General features: G+C 34.7%; 2 protein-coding genes across 3 annotated transcripts in view; one reads left to right on the forward strand and one right to left on the reverse strand.

Annotated features, from left to right (window-relative positions):
* The window catches only part of LOC117108484 (phospholipase B1, membrane-associated-like), a 13625-nt gene extending 6422 nt beyond the window's left edge, over positions 1 to 7203 (forward strand). Inside the window, exons 5-11 of the mRNA XM_033250499.1 lie at positions 345 to 543; positions 1440 to 1528; positions 2066 to 2141; positions 2473 to 2580; positions 5324 to 5419; positions 6025 to 6090; positions 6704 to 7203. Of these exons, the coding sequence (XP_033106390.1) occupies positions 345 to 543; positions 1440 to 1528; positions 2066 to 2141; positions 2473 to 2580; positions 5324 to 5419; positions 6025 to 6090; positions 6704 to 6877 (808 nt within the window). The 3' untranslated portion in view covers positions 6878 to 7203. The remainder of the gene's footprint in view (positions 1 to 344; positions 544 to 1439; positions 1529 to 2065; positions 2142 to 2472; positions 2581 to 5323; positions 5420 to 6024; positions 6091 to 6703) is intronic.
* Positions 7204 to 11787: 4584 nt separating this feature from the next.
* Positions 11788 to 17500, reverse strand: part of LOC117108491 (transcription factor IIIB 90 kDa subunit-like) — a 24730-nt gene continuing 19017 nt past the window's right edge. For both annotated transcript variants that reach the window (XM_033250509.1, XM_033250508.1), the window contains exons 14-17: positions 17302 to 17366; positions 16385 to 16639; positions 15153 to 15366; positions 11788 to 14533 (exon numbers count right to left, since the gene is read on the reverse strand). In XM_033250509.1, coding sequence (XP_033106400.1) covers positions 14496 to 14533; positions 15153 to 15366; positions 16385 to 16639; positions 17302 to 17366 — 572 coding nt within the window. In that variant the 3' untranslated portion in view covers positions 11788 to 14495. The remainder of the gene's footprint in view (positions 14534 to 15152; positions 15367 to 16384; positions 16640 to 17301; positions 17367 to 17500) is intronic.

Here is a 17500-nt window from a genome sequence, read left to right on the forward strand (position 1 = left end):
ATATATATATATATATATATATATATATATATATATATATATATATATATATATATATATATATATATATTTTGAAAGTATTGAAAATGTAGAACTTGTAGAACTGGGTATTATCACTCTACAGACTGTTTCATGCTAATGCAATCTTCAGGAGTGAGAGAATACAAGGGTTGTGCGAGTATATGAATGCTAAGACAGGTGAAAATGCAAATGAGTTAATTGTTTTTAAGTAGGTATTTGTTGCTGTGCCTGCATTTAGACAATAGCTCGGTTCTTTTGTTTAGTGTTGACTCTGTCTCTTATACACATCACTCCGCTTATAGCATTCATCTTATCACCTGTAGACACATGCCGATCCAAGCACGACGATTGATTGATAAAATGAAGAATCACCCTTCAGTCGACTTTGAAAACGACTGGAAACTTGTGACGTTGTTCATCGGCGGCAACGATTTATGTCAGTATTGTGACAACCCGAACAAATTTGATCCTCACCAGTACATTGAATACATCGACGAGGCACTCACATTGATGCAGGAAGAGGTATTCTGTTATTGATTAATAGTAGAAGTAGCAGCTACAGTAGTAGTAGAAGTAGCAGCTACAGTAGCAGTAGAAGTAGCAGCAGCAGCAGTAGTAGTAGTAGTATCGGCAAGGGCGCAGATCTGTTTTGAAAGGCTGGAGTGGGGAGAAGTCGTGAGTCCACACAAAAATTGAGGAGTACCAGATGACCGAAATGACACCCTTATATATTAAAATTCATCATCATGTAACCTGCCTTGAGCACTCCGTCGTTAAAATCTCGGTCAATGAATGCAGTTCATTTCAACAATTTTTCAGGCATCATCTTGACTTATGAAATTACATTGCGGTCGAAAAGTGAGGGGGAACCAACCCCTTTAAAATATCTGATGGAATGTGTCCCCATGATCTGCGCCCATGAGAGGCAGATGCAAAAGCAGAAGTAATCGCGCAGCACCAGTAGCAGCACCAGTAGCAGCATCAGTAGCAGCAATATCAACAGTAGTAGAAGCAGTGGTATCAACAGCATAGTAGCATCAGTAGCAGCAGCAGTAATAGTATGCAATATCATTACCAGTAACATTGTCATTGCAGAAGCAGTGGCCGATACAAGGGTGGAGGGGCAGCCCCCCCCCCCCTAAATTTTTCAAAATTGTAAACAATTTGAGAAAAAAAAAGATATTACATTCAAATTTTAAGTCTGAGATTGCCATTTCTGACCTTCTAGAGGTGACATAATCGTAAATTTTCATTCCTCAGCCCAAACCAGATGGGGCTTAGACCCTCCATCTGTCGAAGTACTTCCCTGTGCCCCCTCTATTTCATATTCCTGGATCCACTGTAGTAGTCGTAGTAGTAGTAGCAGCAGCAGAAGGTAGGGGCCTAAGTAGTAGCATTTTATGTTTGCATTTTTTCAGCTTCCGCGAACCATAGTGAATGTCGTTGTAATATTGAATGTCCCGCAGATAGAGCTCCTGTCCTCTCCTAAATGTGACGCAGTTCATCTGTAAGTATTTTATAGACATAAGCAATGTGAAATTATAAGACGCATGATTTGTTGAATAATCAGTTATGATTAATAAATAAATACATAAATGCATAAATAAATCAATATGTAAAATAATGGATGAATGTATAAATGAATGAATGGATAAATGAATGAATGAACGATCGAACGAACGAAAGACAGGCCGACCGAAGGAAAGAACAAACGGACGAATGACCAATACGGTCTAACTGATAAATATAAAAAGTTATATGAGGGTGATGGATGGATGAACAGGTAGATGAATGCCAGAAGGTTGGTGAGTGGGGAGTAAATGAGTGGGAGTGAGAGAAGGAGTAGGGGAGCGAGAATGAAGTTTACAAATACTGTATTAATGGATATTTTGTTTAATTTTAAGTTTCCTAAGAAACAGGATTGAGATTTAATTTATATAGCACAACTTTCATTCTTTGAATGGCAAGTCACCCGCTCTTGAATCTGAATAAGAATTAAATTAATACAAAAATATTATTAATAATTTCTTTTTTTATTGTAAAGAGTTGTTTGTGATTGTGCTATGTTTTTACCAAACGAGACGGCTGCCCATTTGCAACAAGTAACCGCAAATTACCAGGTTTGTATTACCTAATATATATGTACATATACATTCCGAAATCAACTAAATATCAACTCCCAATATCTGCAGACAGGTCCACTTCGGCCTTACAAGCTTCATCAGTGCAGCTAGGGTACAGATCAAGACGAAACGTGCGATCAGCCTATATACAATATATATATATATATATACATATATATATATGTATATACATATATATATATATATAGTTGCTTTGGTGCTACAAAATAAAGGTTTGATGAATGAGTATTTATTTTATTACTATTAATGTGATTAGTTAACATGATTTTAAAGTACGTGAAGACTAATAGTTATAGACATTTTACAGGACTGGACCATTGAACTTGTTGAAAGCGGAAAGTTTGACACTAAGGAAGATTTCACGGCAGTTTCTCAACCATTCTTTACCAAAACAGATACACCAATGATACCCGAGGTAAAACAAACGCGAATGAATAAAATATTACATGAAAGTACCTTACGAGCTTATAACATATTAATTTAAGCTCTATTCTTCTAAATGCAGTTAAAAGTGTAAACGCTCTGAGCACTTTATACATGATTAGTTGTGATCTGGCGTGAGCACATTATTACATGTTACGGTAATTGACCAATCAGCAAGGGCTTGACCCATAAACGCATGGTGTTGACCTAAGTTTATATTACGCTGTAATTTTTCTAGAATATCGATGAGTCATAATCACAAAAATACCCAAAGTAGTTCCTTAAATTTCCGAATTCCAATTATAAAAAGTGTTGATTCTTTACGTTTTATTACAACTCTATTAAAGATTGGAATTCCCTGCCAAAAGAAATAAAGTCATTAACAAGCATGTCAGCTTTTAAGATCAAAACTAAATGTTATCTCGCAAACCAAACTGAAATGTCATAATACATTTAGGCTTGTTTTTAATGCAAAATGTAAATACTAATATAGTTTTATTAAAGCTTTTCAGCTTTTTAAACTTATTTTTTTATTGTATTATGTTTTAAAGTTATTTTTATCCTTACGAATTTTACATTTTTACATTGTTTTAATGTTTTTAATTTTAGCCTTGAAATTTTATACTTTTAATAGTTGTATTACCACATTTTAATATGCCTTTTTAACCTACTATTTTATGCTATGCGACCATTTAATTTAATTAATTAATTAATTTATTTATTTATTCATACATTCATTTATTCATTCATTCATTCATTCATTTATTTATTTATTTATTTATTTATTTATTTATTTATTTATTTATTTATTTATTTATTTATTTATTTATTTATTTATTTATTTATTTATTTATTTATTTATTTATTTATTTATTTATTTATTTATTCATACATTCATTCATTCATTCATTCATTCATTCATTCATTCATTTATTTATTTTTTTTTCTTTTCTTTTCTCAAGGACCCCCATTGGAAATAAGTCGTTTCATACAACTTTCATGGGCTATCCTAGTATACCTAGTTTTCAACATCGGATTTTATTGAATTTTAATTGTTAATCTTTTTTCTTATTTTAAAGTCTGTATTAACTTTTTTGAAACTCCTTGTTATTTGATTTTATTGTTGATGTTAAGGTATACTGAATAAAGTCAAGTCAAGTGGCATAACGTCTGTGCGCTCACATGCGGCTGTCTGGACCCCCGACACCTAGTAGAGGCAGTGGCGTAACGAAGGCCCTTTGGCTTTCTGAGACTGGGGGCCCTTTTTGGGTCGCGGTCGCCAATGTCAATGTAGGATTTTAGATGTGCTCTTTTTAAATCATTTTGTCATGTAATCTAAAAGTTTTCAACGACGACATGAATAATATGATATCAGTAGCAGATCCAGGAATTTGTAAAAGGGTAAAGGGATGGAGGGTCTATACCACCTTAGCCCCACGATGATCACAGATGGAGGGTCTATACCACCTTAGCCCCACGATGATTGGGGCTAAGTTAAGAAAATTTATGATTAAGACAACTCTTGATTGCTGGAAATGACACTCACCGTTTTAAAATTTGAATATAATCTTTATCTCCATTAACTTTTATAAACTTTTTACAAGTTTAGGGGCCCTCTTTAATCCTCCGCTGGATATATGTCCTACAGTTGATGTCAGTAACAAATTACAGTATGCTAAATCGCGGACCCTAGGGCCTTTCGGGGTCGGAAGCCCTGCGAACCGCCACACGAGAGCGCATTTAGGGGCCCGAAGAGGCCCCTGCTTATACTGTAGGGCCATCAATCTAGCACCCTGCCCTGGCCAAAAAAAATCGTTAATACATAACAGCATAAGGCCAACCCAAACATAAGGCCAAATCCAAAAAAATGGTAGGTCGGTAGGAAAAGTTTTTTTTTTATTACATTTTTTTAAACCAATAATGTGTTTATGTCTAAAAAATATAAAATACACAAAAATACAATAAAGATCATTTTAAAATTTATATTGAAGAGCAAAACGATCGCATAACACTGTCACATCGCCTACCGTCGCAAGAGAAGCCCATTCTAATATATTTCAACACACTTACCTATATGGCATACAACTCATGTTAATCTTCTGTCACTGTATGTATACTGTATATATTTTATATTATTAATTTAAATGTAATTTAAATATTTTTGCACTGTATATTATTAAATTTGTAGTTGTCTTGTAATTTTATCTGTATGTATTTTTGTGTATTCCTTACTCTGGAAAGAAAATTCCATGTACTTTGCTTGTATATAACAATAAATGAAATCTAGAATCTGGAATTTTCTAGCCTTTTTAGCACAGTAAAAAAAATTCGTTATAGTCAAAAAAGTAAAAAAATAAAATAAAACGCCGACCCTAAATTTCGAACATTTTGGGTCGGTTGGGCGTGTCCAACACAATATTTTTTTTATTTGGCCTAATGTGTCTCTGACATCGAGTGTAGAACATACAGTATATCATATTATATACAGTAACGTATTGAAAGGGAGTCCGGACAGCCTGACTCCCTATAATAAGAACATGCCGTGATAAGCAGAAAATAATATTCAAGTGATGCCCGTTTCCGGCGATCTGGTGCCAAAATCATAAATTTTCTTACCTCAGATACTGGGCTCACAAGGGAATTGACGACTGGGACATAAAACGGCCCCCATTCTCAAAACAGAGCGGTCCTTGTTGATTCATTTATATATCATTTATTTAACTTTATTCCAACAGACTGGAGAGCCTGATTTCAGCTTCTTTGCTCCAGATTGTTTCCACTTCAGTAGCAAAGGGCATACAGCTTCGGCTGGAGAGCTTTGGAACAACATGGTAAGATCGTGTATACGCTAAATAACGAACATTGCGAACCTATATACAATATAAAATGCGATACTAGAAGGTCTAAGAAAAAAAAAACAAGCTACTAACAATAAACAGGATTCACATCCCCTTCCCCAGCACCTCTAAACAGCTTTGCAAAGCCCCTCCCCCCACCACCGTCGGGGAGAAAAACCACAATTTGTCGGGGAAAAAACAATTATATGTATTTTCTACATATTAATAGACTCAGTAAAATCGATTAAATAAGCCTTTGAAACCCGTAAATTATCATATTCTTAGGGGCTTCTCCCCTGACTTCTTTACAAAGCTTTTGAGCTACGCCCGACCACTCCCATTTTGTTCTCTTCTGGGATATCTTCCCCTTCCCCGTTGGGGACCTTGAACCCTCCCCCGTCGGGCAATTCCTGTCGTCCCTGCCTCTAAATTTTTCAAATTCCATGTCAGAAAGCGCAATTTCCGGCCATCTAGTGGTGCCATAATCATACCTTTTCTTATCTCAGCATGGTGAAAGTCCTCCCCTACCTCCACTTCTTTCGAATTCCTGGATCCACTGATAGGCCTAATTATATATCATTCTTTACTTCAATATTCAGCTGATGCCTGTTGGTAAGAAACGGACGACCTGGCTACCGTTTTCAGACCTAATTTGCCCGACTAAGGTAATGATATAAAGTCTGTGTTGTATCACCATGACAATGCAAAATGCATTAACTTCAACAACCTGTTATGTATATAAATAATATAGGCTTACATTACATAATGTCCGGTGTCCGGCCATTTCATAACTTTGTAGCCTAATATCTAAGTATTCTAATTTATGCTTAAAAATGTTACAGTCCCTTAGATTGGTAAGTACGGTACAATCCCGAGTGCAAAAGAATAAGTCCATTATCGTCATCTGTCCTTTTGATCAGTGGCATATCTACTACAATATGAGCTTTGAAATGGGGGTGTTGATGGGGTGGTGAAGGTAGAGTATGCTTGATGATTATGTGAGGGGGTGCTAGATCGCAAAATAAGATGATATGAGGTAATTGTTTAACTACTTGAATGTGATTTTTTTGCTTCGGAAATTTTAAATTGCGGAGAGGTGGAGGGCTTAGGGATGCGGTGCGTCCACACCCCGCCCACCCCTAGATACGCCACTTCCACTCAGCAATATACACTCCCATTCACATAATATGTGGACAGTTTAAACCGTTGATGTCAACACCATGCAATCTCACTGTTTTAGAATATATTTATTGTATCATGTTTTCTTTTCTTGTTCAGGAACATCCATTCATATTTACGAATGTGAACAGTCGTGAAGATTTTGAGCTCACCGAGCCACCACCTACAATAAAAGCAGCCGAACCAACATCGCCATCACGTGCGCATACAATGAATAATTCTTTAACCTTAATGTTGCTGCTCCTATTTACTAAAATGTTTATACAGACATAGTGTAATTCTTGACAAGACAAAACATCCTCGCTCTTGTATCATTATTTTACATTTGAAACCATTACGGTTATACAAAGTAGAAACGTGTTCCTTGACATTATATAAATATAAAATAACACATTGTATTCCTACAAGTATACGTCAACTGTGTATAATTTTTATCGTATCAATGTCTATATTTATATATATTTCTTTGAGAACATACGTGCTGCTTATTACCATCTTATTAATGCCTACTTTATATATATATAATATATATATAATATATATATATAATATATATATATATATAAATATAAATATAAATATAAATATATAAATTTAAAAAGGACCTATTATACATATCATTATATATATATATATATGTATAATGTATATATATACTGTCTCTTATACACATCTAGATGTGTATAAGAGACAGCCCTATAATAAGAACATGCCGTATATATATATAAATGTATACATGTTTTATATATGATAGCAATATATATATATATATATATATTATTGTGTGGAGTAAGATGTGAAAATAATGATTACGGTACGTATGGCTAATTAATTGTTAGTTTTAATATACATGAATGGTGTACTTGTAAAATTATGTTTTCAGCAGAATACCGGTAACGTAAAACCTAATAGAAGTCCAATGGGCTTAATCTCGAGAAGCCCATCACGAATTGAAGCGCCCTTTTTAGTTTGCAAAAGTAGCCTCGAAAAGAAGCCCAACAGTAACGTATAGGCCTATATACTGTGCATAAATTTCAAAGAAACACAAATAAATATAAATACGATTTGTTTTTACAGTAGTTTAGATAATTCAACGCCGGTTAAAAACACAATACACTTCATGATACATATTGATGTTACAGTGGCCGTATTTATTGTTTTTTACTAGTAATACCTTAATTTTAAAAAGATTTTAAGAAGATCTCCTTACTTTGCATAAGTAGTCTCGAAAAGAAGCCCATCCATAGTTCCCCCCACCCACCCAAGAAAAAAAAAAGTCCAGGGCTTCTATTGTAGGTTTTACGGTACATCATGCTACTTTTTAAGAGTGGCATCATTATTAGTACTGGATTATGTAAGTAGGAATTTCTCTAACTTGTGTATAAATCCGTAAATTTAACAAAATAAGCCGTAAGACAATTATAAATAAAGATGCACATCTAATATCATGATTTTTCGATAATTTGAAAGTTACCTTTCATTTTCTTTTTCAAATATATTCGTGCAAACTATAGGCCTTGTTGTTAGAATTATGAATCATTCAGAAAATGTTTTTAACCTAATGTGGTTACTCTTTCCTTACCATAAATGTTAAATGGTGGCAATGGAAATGGGAAGATATTCAGTGTTGAGCTAAAAAGGGAAAACATGATCAATAAAATTCAATTTTTAAATTGCTTACTTTACGTTCTGTATGTGGGTGTGTGTGTGCATGTGGGTGTGTGACCCTGTTTCTGTTTTGTGTGTTTTTGTATTTATCTGTGGTATATGTATATGCTTATAAAAATATTTTAAGACACCCTGTTATTGGCAAGTGATTGCTCATGTATGTGGTTTTAAAAATGAAGAATAAAGAATGAATATTTAACTTACGGACGTATGCATGTCAGCAATCATCTATAGAATTCATCTCGTGTTTAAATATCCGAAATCGAGAACAGATAGGCAGCCGCCCCCCAGATGTGTACACTAAATTTTTCAAAATAAAAACAAAATTGAGAAAAAAAGAAGATTCTACTAAAATTTTGAGTCCAAGAGTGCCATTTCCGGGCAGGTGCCATAATCATATATATAATTTCGTACCTCAGCCCCAACCATGGTGGGGCTGAGGTAGTACCGTATAGACCCTATCTCTGTAAAAGTCCATTTTCGGGCCCCTCTATTTCAAATTCCTGGATCCGCCACTAACAGAACTTCTTTTACTTATTACTATTATTGCTGCCAGTTTCTGGCCCTTGACGCCTAAAAAAAATCGTTCGTTTATAATTCCATTTAGATCATGCCTACATTCGGCAGATTAGGCTTTTTGTTTATCATTCCATTTGAGAGGCATACATTCTGCAGATTAGGCTTTTCGTTTATCATTCCATTGAGATCATAGGCCACATTCGGCAGATTAGGCTTTTAGTTTATCATTCCATTGAGATCATAGGCCTACATTCGGCAGATTAGGTTTTTCGTTCATTATTCCATTGAGATCATATTCCTACATTCGACAGATTAGGCTTTTCGTGTATTATTCCATTGAGATCATAATTCATAAGCCTACATTCAGAAGATTAGGCTTTTCGTTAATATCATTCCATGAGACCACTACGAGTGAATACCATGTTTGGAAGTGTGTTTCTGTTCTTTAGTATTCAAGTTTTCGCTCTTCGTACGCTGGTCACTTAAATGCACGATAGAGCTACTTGCTCGGCCCCAGCCAACTGAACGGAGGGAGGAAGCAGTGCGACCCCTAAGCCATGATGATGCACTGAACCTAGCATTGCCATCCCGAGTGCCTGTCAGTTGAATGAGACTCCCTGTCCGTCTCCCCTGCAGTCTGTTAATCGCCTAGTCCTGTCAAGTATCACCGCCAAGCGATCATCATATGATGCCGCAAGGCTAAGTACTCAACCTCGCCAAGGCTCGGGCCTTCGCAAAGGCCCGGGCCCAGACTCAGCGTAGGGTTACCGGCCTATAACCGACAAGAAGCCTCGTCGAGCCCGGAACCCGTCAGGGAAAGAGGCAGGTGAATTGATTTTGTATGTGATTAGAATATATTTGGTTCAATTGTACGTATGGTATTGGTGTTATTACCTGCATAAGCAATCAACGAGGATACATTAGGCCTATTTATTGTATTGTTGTACAGCGAAATTGCTTTTTTGGCCTTATTTAAAAATATAATTTTTAGTGATATTATTGAACATTTATTATTATCTTAAAGTACTTTATATTTCATATAAAAATAAAGGCTACTAAAATCGTGTTAAAATATATTATAAAATATGCAAATGAGGAATATGAAACAGTTGGAAATGTCTAGAGGCGTATCTATCTAAACTTCAAACCAAAATGAAAAGCGAGACATTGAATAATAAAAAATAGAAATCACTTTTTTAAAAGGAGCTGTAGGTGCCACCAGAACGCAAAACTTTTACGTTTTTTGCAGAAAATTGGCCAAATTTCACTTTTAAAAGTTTTAATTCAGAATCGACAGATTACTGTATGTTTTGTTCATAGTTACCAACCTTAAAGATTTGAAATGCGTGAGTACACCAGTTTGTTGGGAGGGGGCAAGGCCCGGGGTCCAGTGGTCCAGAGGCGGAGCCCTGAGGATCTGAGCATTTTAAGCTGTTTTAAATCGATTTCAAGAAGCGTTTGTTGACAATACCGGGTCCAAAAATATTTTTAATAAAGACACATACAATTTGAGTTTCAATGTAGGGCCTATGTTTAATTCACCCGAACTATGTACACAAACATTTCATTACTTAAACAATACAAACAAAAATGAATAGGCATACTGATTAATGTTTAGTAGCGTCAGTGAATTAAGTATTCACGTAAATACTGTCTAATGACTCAAGTTTAAACTGCATGACCGTTTTTATATTTTTAATAAAACTAATTTCTTCTAATTTTAAATAGATTTTCCCCTGAATTTTTAACAATTCGTTATCGCGCATAGACATGTGCTAAATGCATGACAAATTTATGATCACGCATGTGTTTCTGAAAAATGCGTGTTTCAACCAAAATCACTGTGAAATGCGGGACCGTCCCGCACGATGCGAGACGGTTGGTAACTATGCATTGAGATCACAATTATGCCTATATTCGGCAGATTAGGCTTTTCGTTTATCAATCCATTGAGATCAGGCCAACATTCAGCATATTAGGCTTTTCGTTTATCATTCCATTGAGATCATAGGCTTACATTCGGCAGATTAGGTTTTTCGTTCATTATTCCATTGAGATCATATGCCTACATTCGGCAGATTAGGCTTTTCGTATATTATTCCATTGAGATCATAATTCATAAGCCTACATTCAGAAGATTAGGCTTTTCGTTAATATCATTCCATGAGATCATAGGCCCACATTTGGAAGTTTATAGGATTTTCATTTACCATTCCATTTAAATCATAGGCCTACATTCGGCAGATTAGGCTTTTCGTTTATCATTCCATTGAGATCATAACACACTCGGCAGATTAGGCTCAGTTCGTTTATCATTCCAGAACTCCACTCCCTTAGCCTCATAAAGAGACTTCTCCAGGTCGGCCCGCCACACCCCATTCCCCTCCCCTCTAAATTTTTGAATTCTAAGTCTGTGCGTCCCCACCCCGCGCACCCCTAGACATGCCACGGCCACTCAGCATTATACACTCACATTCACATAATATGTGGACAGTTGCCGTTGAGTAAACACCAATCATGCTATTGGAGAATATATTGTGGTTATATATGTTTTTCTTTTCTTGTTCAGGAACATCCATTCACATTTACTATTGTGAACAGCCATGAAGATTTTGATCTCACCGAGAAAAAGAAATCGAACCAACACCGTCATCACGTGCGCATGTAAAGGATGTTTCTTTAACTTAATGTTACTGCTAGACTAAAATGTTTATACAGGCACAGTGTTAATTTTTACCGTCGAGACAATATATCAACACATTCACTTTGCAATTGAATCAAATATTTCATGGGTGGGCTTGTTGTCAAATGGCAATTTGAACAGGAAAGCTCAATAACAAGTCCCTGGTTAAAACACACAAAATAACCCAAAAGTTTACAATTCTCAACTTTCTATCACCAGGAAATCCTTTTACTTCAATTCGCTTGCACACTTCGAAAGAAAGTTAAAATTCTCCAGCAATGCACGGAATAAGTCAAGCAGAAAATACAACTAGTAACATATCTGTATCCGTTTTATTACAAACTTAAAGATAAGTTATGTCAAACTAACTTATCTATCAATAATTTAAACCAAAGTAACTTATTTAACATTACCATAAATGACCCAATAAGCGCCGTAGTTCTTATAAATGGTGTTGCGGTTCCAGTTTGGTACGTACTTTATGAGGAGAAATTGGCACTTCGTACAGACTTTTAAAAACAAATGACAATTATTGTTCAAACGTTCATTATGCATAATGAATTTCGTGAGACATATAAAAATACCTCGATTATACGAAATATCGAGGTTCATTGTAAAAATAGAGTAGGCCTATGTACCCTGATTAGTTTCTGTAATATTTACTCAAAATATACATCTAATAAGCGCTGTTGAATATGGCGCTTATTCGAGCGGCGCTTTTAGATCATTTAGAGTAAGTTAAACTTAATTCCTTAAAATTATTTATACACTTGTTTGTACTAGCAATATGGCATCTAGGCCACAAGATGTACGGTGTAACTTTTGATGTTTCAGTTAAGTACAGAATTTATATTGTAACACGTCTAACAATAAGTTAAACCAAAATTTACACATATGATGCCTCCAGTGTTCTTTAGCTTTGTAAGGGCAGTGATTTAAACGGAAGCCAAACAGAACAATACATACAAAATAAATAAGTTGTTTTTTTGTAAATATTTTCTTTAAATCTAGAAATTATTTAAATTAGAAAGTAATTCATTTTAAAAATTAGAATTTTGTTTCAGAGATCCACAAATTATTGTTCAGGACTTTAAATTTCATTCAACTTGGAAATATTTAATTAATTCATTTTCCTAATATTTTCTCAATGGGTGTGGATGAAAGACTAACAAAACTGTTTGCTATTCTTAATATTTAATCCGCAAATATATTCAAAATCAGTTTAGTTAACATATAAATACTGAATCAATTTAGGTAACTCAACACTGAAAAACATCTCCCTAAGCCATGTAATGAGACTGTGTTTATAAAGAATGACATTTATTTCATATATATTACAGGACCCCATTATCACCTTACCTTCTACGATAAATGGAAGGGTTACACCCCTATAGATCATTGGTGTATCTGAGTCTTGAAATGGAGGGTGGAGCAACTGAAGGAGGAAGCTTGATGACAAGCAATGGGGAGCTAGCTTACAAAATAAGGCGATATGAGTTAGTTTTTATCGACTTCAGCATAATTTTTTATTTTATAGCGGGGGCGACTGGAGGGGTGCCAGTTTTATGGGGGCTTGGGGAGGGGGCGGCATGTCCCCTAGATACGACACTGAGGTTGTTTTAAAATTATTCTGTTGGCCACGCCCGACTGACCTAAAATATACGAAATTGAGGTTCTGCATTTTAGTTTTTTTACAACAAAAAATATTTTTTAATGAGCTAAAAAGGCTGGAATATGCCTATCCTGTTCGACGGTAGGCGATGTTACAGTGTTATAACTTTTCCTAATGACCTACCCATTTTTTCAAAAATGTGGCCAACACAAGAATTTTTTTTTTGGCCTAATAGCCTGCACCATTGAATATCACAACATTATTACAAAAATTAATTCTTGATGCCATTAATCAAGCACATTGTGTTAAACGCACAATAAATAAAATTCATTATCATTATCAGAACCTTTTGTTTCAATAATAATTAACACACCAGGAAGGTAAAATTTATTCTTCAGAATTGCACTGACACTACCTCAATCAACTTGAGAGAGGTGTATTTATTTATCCACAGGTACTGTAAGTCGCTGGTTCTCAACCCTTTTCAAACCAGAGTCTGCTTGTAAGTCAATTAAAATGCTACATTACCATTATTGTTGGTGGATACATTTGGTTTGAGAAACATACTTTGAAATGTTTTTTTTTTTCTGTCCAAATTTAAAATTTATCAAACATATTTTCTCTTACACCTCCCTAACCATAAAAATGGTTATAAATAACAATAAACCCAATAAATCGAAAATATCCTCTTGTTTACAATAACTGAGAGGTTGCCTGAAAAGTGAAAAGTACTGTTCCTCCTTCTTGCGCTGAAGCCCCCGCGGTCAGGTTTTAACTTGAGTCTGATGGCCTGGCTCCTCAAATAACCCTCATGTTAAGGAAATTGTTTGTATCCATAACTGTGGCCGCTGTGGGTCCCCATTGGCCCAGTCCAAATTTGCAATTAGAAATGAGGATAAGATAAAGAATTATATTATTATAATGTGCAGTGGCGTATTAAAAGGGGGCCCAGCAGGCCCGGGCACCCTAAGTTTTTCAAAATTAAAAATAAAATTAAGAAAAAAGAAAATTCTACTCAAATTTTGAGTGTACAGTAAGAGTGCCATTTCCGGCCATCTACAGTAGAGGTGCCATAATCATATACCATGGTGGGGCTGAGACCCACACATAGACCTTCCATCTGTGAAGGCCCCTCTCTGGGCCCCCTCTATTTCAAATCCCTGGATCTGCCAATGATGTGAGTTTCTTTAAAAAAGAAATGTATTATATGATTTATTATATTTTTGATATCATTTTGAAACTCGTGGTTGGTTTTTTGGACTGCAGTACAAGGGTTGAGAACCAGGGATTTACATAGTAGTTTCTGTCTGCATATATCTGGTTCTTGTTTCCTTGGTAACATAAACTTTGTTCAATTTCTGATTCTTGTACTGAAAAGCTGACTGCAGATATCTTCTGAATAACCACAGTTAATCCATGTCATCGTCATAATCATATTCATCGTCTCCTGAAATGAATGAGAAAAATTAAAAGATTGTAGATAATTGATTATAGTATTAACATCAATCATATCATCGGTGTTACCATTATCATCATTATCTCAATTACACTGATGCTATCATAATCATTATATTATAATGTATACCATAATAATCATCTTATCTGTATCATCAACATATTCTTGTATCATAAAATATCAGCATCTTACCTGTATCATTATCATCATCAACACCATCTTACTCTATCATCATCTTAACTTCATCTCAACTGTATCATTATTTATATCATTATCATCATCACAATCATCATCATCTTATCTATACCATCATCATCATCCTACCTGTATTATCACAATTATCTCACTACCTCCATCATCATCACCTTATTCTCATCTGTATCCTCATCATCATTCCAACTGTATAATTATTATCATCATCATCACATTCATCTTTTTACCTATATCATCGTCATCATCACCATACTTGAATCATCATAATTATCATCATGACATCATCTTAACTTAATCACCACGACCACCATCATCATCATTATTAACTTACCTTCATTCTATCATTATCTCACCTCAATATCCTCCTTATCACACACCTTCATCATCAAAAACTCACCGGTGTGTCCCATCAGCTGAGCTGCACTTTGAAGTGGCTCATCATCTTCCGCCACATAGTCATCAGCCTCAGCATGCTCTTCCTCTAGCCCGTGCATGCTACTAACATCATACTGCACGGGACCGCTCTCCACCACGATGTTGGCCTTGCTCTCTATCTTAGCATCCTTCTTCACCTCCTTCTCTTCTTCAATCTTCATTAGCTTTGGTTTGCTCTAAATATTAACAATCAGAAAAAAATAAGTTATTGTTTCTTCTAAAAACACTCAAAAATACTACTACTACTTACCCCGATTAGAAGCCCAATGGGCTTAATCTCAAGAAGAAGCCCATCTCGAATTGTAGCCCCCTCTTTAGTTTGAAAAATTAGCCTCGAAAAGAAATAATCTTGAAAAGAAGCCCATGGGCTTCTTTTTAAGATATAGTATATACTATACACGAATTTCAAATAAAAAGAAATAAATTTAAAACACACTTGGTTTATACATACAGGTAGTTGATTTAATGCTGGTTAATACACTCCATGATACAGACTGATGTTACAGTGGTCCTATATGTATATAGTAATATAGTAGTAATTCCCAAAATTTATAGCATTGATCTAGAAAAGAAGGGGCTTCTTTTCTAGATCAATGCTATAAATTTTGGGAATTACTACTCTTTACTTTGCAAAATAAGCCCATCTCGAAAAGAAGCCCAACAAAAGCTCCTATTCAAGGTTTTATGGTATTGTCCTTATGAATATTGTACTTGTGAATAATTGACTTATTATACATTCACATTCTTAAACTTCTATTTTGTTTACGAAATTGCAATTAAAGTGAAATTTGATTAGATTTTGTTTTTTGATTTGCTTTGTTGATGTTACATTAAATCATCTTGATACAAAGTTTATTCTATATATTAATATTTTAATTAACTTTATCAATATTTAAAATTATTTTAAAGAAACTAATGAAAGTCACAAGTATGGCAAAAGTCAGGAAAAAGAATTTGGATAAGAATCTATTTTTTACAGTGCACAGTCTCGCATGTATATGAATTACCACAATCATTTGAATAAACGCCCTGGGCCATTTATTGACAAGGTCTTTTTTTAGGGGTGTTTATTCAAGGGAGGCATTAATAGAATGTGTTGCACATGAATTGCTTCAGTTAAATTTTTTATAATCATTTATGGGGACGGTTATTAGAGGAAAAAATAAACGCACCAGGTGTTTAATTGATACTAACCGAGCCAAAGCTATCTCGTTTATTGCTACCAAGAAATGGACGAGTGCGTTTGGCAGTGATTGGTCGAATTGGTCCAGATTCTTCAACGACTTCCATTGGGGGTCTTTGCGGTGAACTGATGTCTGTGCTTTTGTTAAGGTCCCTGAGAACATCATAGTTAATTTTACAGGATATTTTCTTCTCTACCAAAAGTTTTTCTATTGCCTCGCCAGCTGTGTTGGCTTGGATTGGGGCTTTTTTATGTGATTTTCGTTTCTGAAAAAGTACAAAGTAGGAAGTATATCAAATATTTTTCATTTTTCATTCAACCTAAATGATAGCAATATCAAGTATTTCATATTTTTATAATAATAATAATAATAATAATAATAATAATAATAATATTATAGGGATTTATACCACACATTTTGCCAAGGGGTACAAGACGCTGGTGACGTTATTACCCCTCGTCATTTCATCCATAATCCAACCAGCACCAAGTGCAACCTCTTCCACTCTCTCAGAAGTATTCCTCGTCATGCTAGCAATTTAATGCTGATAAGACTAATACATCAAATGCCACATCATCCTACCAGAGACAAATGTGGGTGCCTTGCCCAAGGACACAAACGAAATTCAAAACAAAGGTTCAAACCTCCATCCTCAAAGTAGAGAGACAGAAACGCAATCGTTGCGCCAACTGCTCAGACATATATTTTATTAAAGCATGGGACATGTGTTCTCCCATCTCTCTATTTGACTCCAAAAATTACAAGTTAGTAAATTATAAAAAAAACCAAAAAAAAAAAACTGCAGTCATGATGTGTATTTTTAAAATTTGGAGATAGAGATCCAATGGTTTTTTAAGTTTACAAGTTACATTATTAGAAGTAAGGAAACACGAAATTAAAAAGAAAATATGTAATAAAAGAACTAACCTTTTTTGCCTGGTCAGGTTTAATTATACCTAATTCTCGGTCTTTAGCTTCTCTCTCTTCTTTTTCTATCAAATAAAAATAAAAGAAAAAAATTATGTCAATGTTTTATATCAGTATTCGTCTTCATTTATTATATTATAAACATAAATAAGTATTTCGGTGAGAATCACACCAAGGATAACCCAGGAAGTCTGAAGAC

This window comes from Anneissia japonica, unplaced genomic scaffold (genome assembly GCF_011630105.1).
Source record: "Anneissia japonica isolate Jap-2015-1 unplaced genomic scaffold, ASM1163010v1 scaffold3940_len624931_cov186, whole genome shotgun sequence".
NCBI lineage: Eukaryota > Metazoa > Echinodermata > Crinoidea > Comatulida > Comatulidae > Anneissia > Anneissia japonica.